This window comes from Arvicola amphibius, chromosome 11 (genome assembly GCF_903992535.2).
Source record: "Arvicola amphibius chromosome 11, mArvAmp1.2, whole genome shotgun sequence".
Lineage (NCBI taxonomy): Eukaryota > Metazoa > Chordata > Mammalia > Rodentia > Cricetidae > Arvicola > Arvicola amphibius.
In genome coordinates this window covers 56,817,269-56,826,280 of record NC_052057.2, presented here as the reverse complement: position 1 = coordinate 56,826,280, position 9,012 = coordinate 56,817,269, and the positions used below count along the sequence as shown (strand labels likewise).

At 39.2% G+C, this 9,012-nt stretch overlaps 1 protein-coding gene across 1 annotated transcript in view; it reads left to right on the top strand.

Annotated features, from left to right (window-relative positions):
• Positions 1-688: 688 nt before the first annotated feature.
• Positions 689-9,012, top strand: part of Lrrcc1 (leucine rich repeat and coiled-coil centrosomal protein 1) — a 32,904-nt gene continuing 24,580 nt past the window's right edge. Inside the window, exons 1-6 of the mRNA XM_038347833.1 lie at positions 689-810; positions 3,958-4,163; positions 4,464-4,529; positions 5,219-5,386; positions 7,073-7,248; positions 7,347-7,553. Of these exons, the coding sequence (XP_038203761.1) occupies positions 722-810; positions 3,958-4,163; positions 4,464-4,529; positions 5,219-5,386; positions 7,073-7,248; positions 7,347-7,553 (912 nt within the window). The 5' untranslated portion in view covers positions 689-721. The remainder of the gene's footprint in view (positions 811-3,957; positions 4,164-4,463; positions 4,530-5,218; positions 5,387-7,072; positions 7,249-7,346; positions 7,554-9,012) is intronic.

The window sequence follows — 9,012 nt, the reverse complement described above, 5'->3', positions numbered from 1 at the left end:
AAACATGGGTGTCTTTTAATTCAGTTTAATTTGGTCTGATTGAAATTATTTGCGTGGGCAGAGAGGATCGTCTAAGAGAAATATATTCCTAACAATATGGAAGGGGAGGAGTCAATTTATTCCATGATTTTAAATTTTAAATCCGCAATGCAAACTCATTGCATTGCCAATTGTACAGTTAGTAACAGTTCTGCTAAGTATCTTTGGAGCGCTTGCTTTGCAGAGGCGTAAAGGATGTCTCATAAGTAAATTTTTTATTAAGAAAAACTAAGCACTTGGGGGGTGGGGGGCATGGGGACCAACATACATAAAGGAACTACAGAAATATTTAACGAATTACCAGAAGAGGCGGTGACCAAAAGGGGAAAAGGTATGTTTGTAAGATTATATCACAAAGTATAAAACCAGAATGTCAAGAAAAAGCCGTCATAAGACAGCAGACCATAAGTAAAGCCTCTGCAGGGACCTGGGAGGGAACCACTTATTCCCAAACCCAGAGCAGGTAACGTTGAGCTTTAAAGGCGGATGCCGTAAAAGTCGAAGCCTCCAGGCAGCCGGAGTGTCCTGCTTTGCGGCAGCTCCAGGCGGGAAAGCGAGGCGGGCGGGCGGTTGAAGAGTCCTCGCCCCGCCCCCGCCCGCTTTCCAGCGCTCCGAAGGAGGCTGAGCAGGCTGGGAGCCAGCGCTGGGCGCCGCTTAACACCCACTCCCCGTCGCCGGCGTCATGGAGGCGGCGGTGGGTGCCGAAGTCGAACCTGAGGATGGCGACAGCAGCTGCGCGGACGTGTGCTTCATGGACAAAGGCCTGCAGAGGTAGCTGCGGCCACCCGATGGGATCCCGGGTCGGCTGGCAGAGATGGCGGAGCTCCTCCCTGTCCTCCCAGCACAGCCCTGGTCCTCCCTGTCCTCCCAGCACAGCCCCGGGTCCTCCCTATCCTCCCAGCACAGCCCCGGGTCCTCCCTGTCCTCCCAGCACAGCCCCGGGACCTCCCTATCCTCCCAGCACAGCCCTGGTCCTCCCTGTCCTCCCAGCACAGCCCCGGGTCCTCCCTATTCTCCCAGCACAGCCCAAGGTCCTCCCTGCCCTCCCAGCACAGCCCGGGTTCTCCCTGTCCTCCCAGCACAGCCCAGGGTCCTCCCTATCCTCCAAGCACAGCCCAGGGTCCTCCCAGCACAGCCCCGGGTCCTCCCTGTCCTCCCAGCTCAGCCCTGATCCTCCCTGTCCTCCCAGCACAGCCCCTGATCATCCCTGTCCTCCCAACACAGCCCCGGGTCCTTCCTTCCCTCCCAGCACAGCCCCGGGTCCTCCCTGTCCTCCCAGCACAGCCCTGGTCCTCCCTGTCCTCCCAGCACAGCCATGGTCCTCCCTGTCCTCCCAGCACAGTCCCGGGTCCTCCCTGCTCTCCCAGCACAGCCCTGGTCCTCCCTGTCCTCCCAGCACAGCCGTGGTCCTCCCAGCACAGCCCTGGTCCTTCCTGTCCTCCCAAGCACAGCCCTGGGTCCTCCCTGTCCTCCCAGCACAGCCCTGGTCCTCCCTGTCCTCCCAGCACAGCCTGGGATCCTCCCTGTCCTCCCAGCACAGCCTGGGATCCTCCCTGTTCTGACCGGTTTTTAATTTCTTATGCACGAGGCACCATTAGACACACATCCATATACTTGTTGGATGTACCACACAACTCCTCTAGCTGACCCTGTTTTATGGTACCCAGACCATTTAGTGTTTTTGTAAGGATCCTAGATTTTCCTTTTTTTTCTTAATTTCTTTTTGTTTATTCAGTGTCCCTTTCACGTCATACATTTTGATCCCATTCATTTCTCCATTCTTTAGCATCCACCCTGTCCCTGCAGCCCCCCAAAATAAAAAAAAAAAAAAAACTGTAGAGGAAAAAAAAAGGAAAAAACTAAAAATCTCGTCATGGAAGTTGTAGTGTGACATAGTGAGTCACCCATTGAATCTCTTTGTCCATGTCTTGCTTACAAGTATTCCTTTCAAAGAGCCATTGGACTGATTCGAGGCCTTTGGTTTTTACTACACCATCAATGCTGGGTCCTCACCGAGACTCTTTTTTGGATATCTTGTATTGGTATTTCCACTGCAGGAGTCTCCCTGTCTTTGTGGGGGTGCCCTACTCTGTCCACGAACCTTGGCATTTATAATGTAATAAAACAGCTTAGTCTTGGCTAAATCTGCAGTTTGTCAAGGAAGAGATTTTTCAAAGGAATGCTTGTATTTATATTTAACAATGGTTATCATTTCCAGGATGTTGTCTGTGTGAATGTTATATGCATCATTACTAATGCCCACTGCAAGGTCACTTTTCTAATAAGCAATGGATATGGAATTTTCTATTTTAGATACATTATATAATTTCTGACACTGCAACCAGTGAACAATTCAGCAGTATTCATTTCTGATGTGTCAGAAAACGATGGTTATTAAGAGCATATGGTACTTGCACAAGATCTGGCCCTGAATAATTCTGTAAATGATAGAAGCTAGATAACTGGCAAATATGTCAAACAGGCATCTTTAGAAATTGGTGGTTTGAGGTCTGAAAATGTTTGCTTGCTGTCAGTTAGTAGGTTCCCTGCAACTTCATAGTAGCCAGCACAACTACAACTGTTGCGTGTGCTGTTCCTGCGTGCATTCATCTAGCACATCTGCCCTGTGCGCTGTAGTCTGTGGAACAATTACTGTGTTCTACTATGCCAGTTTCACTTATAAGTGGTAATTGAGGGAGTAGAAAGATGATTTCTGTTTAGAGAAAATGTGTTCTAACTTGCAGTTAGAGCAGACAAGAGTCTTCCCACCAGGAAGAGCAATAATTAGTGATTTTCTTAGATATCAACTAAATTCTAGACTAGCTTTCACAGACCTTAAAGTAATTAAAGTTAGAAGCTCATGCATATAATCTTGATTTATGTCAGGTTGATTTTTGTCTGTTGGTCTGTTTAATTGCCATAAACTGCTTAAGAGTTGTGAAAATTAAATATGAAAAGGGAACAGCTTTAAAGGTTGCAGTTGCTCATCCTTAGCTATGAAAAGAGGAAGGGTCAATTTTCTCTAAGAATGCCACCACCCCTAATAAGTCTACCGATGATGTGGGATGTCTTTCTGTATATGTGTTGCTTTTCTTGGTTAATGAATAAAGCTGTTTTGGCTAATGACTTAGCAGACTATAGTGAGGTGGGAAATCAGAACAGAGATGGAGAAAGTAGGCAGAGTCAAGGCGATGTCATGTAGCTAGCTGCCAATGCCACCGGAACCTTTCCGGTAAGCCACAGCATGTGGTGATACACAGCTTAATAGAAATGGATTAATTTAAGATAGTTAGGTAAGAATATACATGAGTAATTGCCAAGCAGTGCTGGATATTTGGGTAGCTCAGATTGGCCTTGGTTGTGGAAACAAACCAAAATGGACAAATTTGAGTAGGAAAGGAAGAGAGAATGGATTAGGAAGAGGTGAGAGAGAGTAAATATGATCAAAATACATATGTATGAAGTACTTGAATGAAGTTCTTAAAATCTCTCTCTCTCTCTCTCTTCTCTCTCTCTCTCTCTCTCTCTATATATATATATATATATATATATATATATATACACACACACACACACACACACACACACACACACACACACAAAAGAAGCAAAGCAGAGGTATGCTAACATTCAGGAGCCTTTCTACTTACTAACTGGAAATCTCCCTTTACTCTATATGACAGTGACTTTGCATATGCAAACTCAAAGTACCTAGAGTTACTCATCCTTCTTTGTTTGTATAAATGAACCAAAATGTTAGTATGCATGGTAAGTAATAAAATATTGCAAGGAAAAAAATAGGAAGGACTTTTTTCTAAAGTGAGTAGACAATGTATTCATTATAATCATGCTACTTGATTAATTTTAACTATTTGGTCATGCTTTTAAAATACGTTTTCATAACATTTTGTTTTATAGTATATCAGAGTTATCTTTAGATTCATCCCTTCATGCCATCAATCTGCATTGTAATAACATCTCCAAGATCACATCCATTGATCACATTTGGAACCTACGACATTTAGATCTGTCATCTAATCAAATAAGTCGAATTGAAGGACTGAACACACTGACAAAACTATGTACTTTAAACTTGTCCTGCAATTTGATCACAAGAGTAGAAGGTTTGTAAACTATTATATGTGGTATTTTGTGTAAATGAAAATGAAGAAAACTATGTGCATTTGTTTTCTTCCAATGAATGGAATTAATAGAATCATAAATTTTAAAAATTGACCATAAAAGCTACTATGAATTTTTTTTACTTTCCCATAAAACCGTCTTTTTGAAGCTAAATATACACAAACAAACAAAACAAAACCCAGCAGTTGATTTCACTGCTATCAATCTGAAATGGTGCTATGTTTCTTTATTTAAACCTTATAAAAGCTATGTTTTATCTCCCCCTCCCACCCCATTTTTAGGACTTGAAGCACTGGTTAATCTGACTAGACTGAATTTGTCTTATAATAATATAAATGATCTTAGTGGTAAGTAGATGTGCTTATATTTCTATAATGCTGAAGCTTTAGAGTGTGTTAGGACTTAGCTCAGTGTTGAGAAACTCCAAATAATAGTGATGTTTTGACCAAGGGTTTTATCCAAATGATGTACTTCTAGCAAAACCATTGTTGCTGCCAAAACCATACCCATGTCAAAAGTAGAGATAAAGAAGAGGATGATCAGTAGCAGAAAAAGCTAAAGTGAGGAAAACCTACTTTAGGAGGCTATGCTTAATCTTAAATAGTTAACCACTATAGTCACATAGAAAGAGGTAGTTACAGTAAAACCTCCGACAGTGATGGAAACTTTTCTATATCTGGTGCCTTCTCATGTGGCTGCCAGTAACCAGGTATGAATATTGACACGAAATATGACTGGTTGGGCAAGGGACTGAATATTTAATCAAATTTTAATTTAAATATAAAAGCAACTAATAACTACTACATTGCACAATATAGATATGAAGGATTGCAGGGACTTGTATCTTAAAAGTTAAAGTCATTTATTCAGGTGGTCAGCATGCCTAAGAAGGTTTTGAAATTGTTACCTGTTTTTTATTAAATGGATATAACTAATAGAGTTTCAAAATTCTTAGGATTACCAGTTAGAACTAACAAAATTTCACTAATTATTCTCATATGCTGTTGTCTTAAAAACTTTCCCCCCACTGTTGCAGGGTTGATGCCTCTTCATGGACTGAAGTATAAACTTAGATATATTGACCTACATAGTAACTGTATAGATAGTATCCATCATTTACTTCAGTGTACAGTAGGCTTGCACTTCCTAACCAATCTTATTCTAGAGAAAGATGGAGAAGGTAATCCTATCTGTCTTGTACCAGGTACGTAGTAGTTAATTTAATGTGATGCTTTTCTAACACTTAAATGTAAAATCATTTATTTCCTGAATTTGGTGTTCATGACCCACTTTCATTTCAGTCTTAATCTTTGCAGTTTTAGGTTTTTGCTTTTTGTTTGTCTGTTTTAGTATGTTTAGAAAAACATAATTATAAAGAATTTATTGGAAAATAACCCTAAATTGCTTCTTTGTTAAAAGTATAAAAAATAAACAGACTTCTCCTTCCTTCCTTCCTCCCTCCCTCCCTCCCTCCCTCCCTCCCTCCCTCCCTCCCTCCCTCCCTCCCTCCCTCCCTCCCTCTCCTCCTTCCTCCCTCTCCCCTCCTGAGACAGTATCTTTTTTAGTTCAGGTTGACTTCAAATTTGATGTGTAGTGGAGGGTAACCATGAACCCTCCCTTCACTCTCTAAGTGCTGGGATTGCAGTTATACACTGTATGAATTTATTACATTATTAATTGTGGCTTTTGAAAGCTTAAACTTATATGATCATTTCACAGCACCCATATGGTGGCCCACCAACTGTTCATAACTTGAATTTCAGGTCAATACCCTTTCTTCACCTCTATGATCACCAGGAGTGCATGTGGTACATGCATACATAAATGCAGTACTCAAATGCATAAAATAAATCTAAAAAAAGTTCAAGTACTGATTTGCTAGATCTCTCTCTCTTTTGAGGTCTTTCCAACCAATTAATTGAACCTTCTGAGAAATATTTAATATTGAAATTACTTGAGGGATTAGTTAGACGGTGTAGCTTGTCACCATCCTGATGACCTGAGTTCAGGTCCTAAAACTTACATGGTAAAGAAGAAAAATGACTCCCACAAGCTGTCTCTTGACCTATACATGTTAAAAAAAAAAAAAAGGTGGGCGGGGGGAGAGAAAGAGATATTGGTTGAGGAATTAGGTAGATGGCTCAGTGATTAAGAGCACTGGATACTTTTCGACAGGATCTGGGTTCAATTCCAGTACTTAGATGATGACTCACAACCGTCTGTAACTCCCATTTCTGACTTTCTTTAAGGTAGGAACCAGGCACACACATGAATAGACATACATGCAGCCCAAATGCCTTTGCATTTTTAATATTAAAAAAAAAGAAAGGGAAGAAATTACTTGAGTAAAATTTAATATTAGTTTCTGTTGGGTTGTATACCACTGTAATGCTAATTTGGCAGTTTTCTTATTTAATTCTTAGGAAAAGTGAATATTTTTGTCTTCAATAGTTGATTTTGCATATCCTAATATTATGTGTCATTAAGAAGAAAAGGTGGGATATTTCACTAATATCTCACTATGGAGAATACTGCCACTCCAATTGCCATTTTTTCTTATCATTTTATGATGGTCATATTAATATAAACAAAAGACTTGCTTATCTTCCTTCTCAGAGTAAAATGCTGTTGATTTCATACATTTATAATCTCAAGGTAATTTTTCAGACCAGATGGTTTCAATGATTTGACTTTGGGGTGGGTTGGGGATGCTTTGCCTCTCTTGTATTTACTGATTGCGTGTTACAGATGCTGAGTATGTAATGTTTATTCCTTGTCAGTGCTTTATCAGACTGACTTTCTTGTCAGGCATGTATACATACTAGGTTGCTTAGTTCTAGAAATCATCTCTTAGAGTATTTATGCTTTGGTTTTGAACTCTGTTTCCAAGGGTACCGAGCTATCATTCTCCAGACTTTGCCACAACTGAGGATCTTAGATTGCAAGAACATATTTGGTGAGCCAGTAAACTTGGAAGAAATAAACTCATCACGCCTACAGTGCTTCGAAGGACTTTTGGATAACTTAGTTTCTTCTGATTCCCCCCTGAATATAAGTGAGGATGAGGTAGAGTATTGGTGGTTTTTCTAAGAGAAAAGATACCTTCAAGTGTTAATGGATCAGAATATGAACTTAAAGGATTCGGGTTTGTTTCTGTGCCATAGGTCGTTGACAGTATGCCAATGGCACCACCCATGGACGTATTACCTCCTTTGGAGCAGTTCACCAGCACACCAGAAGAGAATGTTTTGACCTCGCTCTTATCTGTGTGTCCATCTTCTGAACCAGAAAAAATTAATCATGAAAACGATTTTCAGAATGAAATGAAACTTCAGAAATTAGATGATCAAATCTTACAGCTTCTCAATGAAGTAATTTTATTTTTATTTTTCTGGAGGCTATTATGTTTATTAAAGAAAAGGTAGTTAAGAAAGTATGAAGTAGAAATTTGACTAAACAAAAACATCATATTGCCTATATCTGTATTTTTGTTTTCTTTACAGAAATAGGATTACATATAGTAACAGTGGTAGAAAACAGTGAGATATGGGTTTTTTTTTTTCACTCATTTTCTTTGTTGCCTTCCTTCATGAGTATTGTATCAGTACTGGTATTGCCAATAATATTTTATTGTTTTATGTATGTAGCATCAGTTAATAGATACTTGACTATGATATATGATTATGAGCATTATAGTCAAGTTTTGATTTCTTTTTGCTGTGTACCTACATGTTGCTTATCCCTATCTTACCTTTTGGGTAGGAGTTGCTGGAACATTCCATGTCCCTAATAGCAGTTCATGAGAGTTCTAGTTTACTTTTTTTATGATGAGGTCTTAACTGTGTAATACAGACTGACCTTGATATCTTGCATCTGCTTCTGGAGCTCTGGGATTACAAGCATATACCAATATACCTTGATCTCATGTGCCTTTTTCATTATAAATCTTCCTTTTGACTCTTTTGGAATATATCCTGGACACTGAATGTTATGTGTCTTAGATTCTTCTAAAAAATGTTGGCATTCTTGTATTTGGCATTAATTTGATTTGACTTAAACTCTAATTTTGTCTAAAAAAGTATCAGTTCATATTTCATTTGTTTTTAGAAATTGCCTTTTATTACCTCTAGTTTTTAACTCAAAAGTCTTTACTTTTTATACTTGGCTATTATAGTTTCTCCATAGAAAACTGATAGTCTCTGATTGAAACATTGTCTATTCTGGTCCATTTTGCAGGTATCAGCTCCCATGTAGACTAGTCTTACCTTTTTATCACTTTGATGTCTTTAGTTTTAACTTCTATTTTTGTTTTGTTTCTTTTTCATTTTCCCAGAGTTTATAATTATCTGTAAAAGATTTGAGCTACTGAAAGCTCTTTTTTTCTTTCTGTGCCAGAACTGAATTTCTTGCCTTCAGTTTCAAAGAGATATCAATTTATAAATCTTTAGTCTTATAAAATGTCTTAATATTTAAGAAGACTTTAAATTTTAATTATACTGAGCAGAACTTTTAGCAGACTTTACATCTTTGTTTCTTTCTTTTTTTATGTTCTTAGACTTCTAATACTTTAATAGATAATGTTCCCGAGAAAGACCTCGGACCAAAAAGAGACACAGACATAACATCTGAAAGTGACTATGGGAACAGAAAAGAGTACAGTCGAAAAATTCCTAGAAGAGCAAAAATCCCATATTATGCCAGAACTATTCAAACTATTAAGCATCACAATAAAAACAACGTTGCATTTGTAAGGTACATGCTTGGTCTTAGTGAGCAAATGAGGTTACAAAGGCAGGAGTAACTAACTGACTTCTTATTGGCTCACGATGA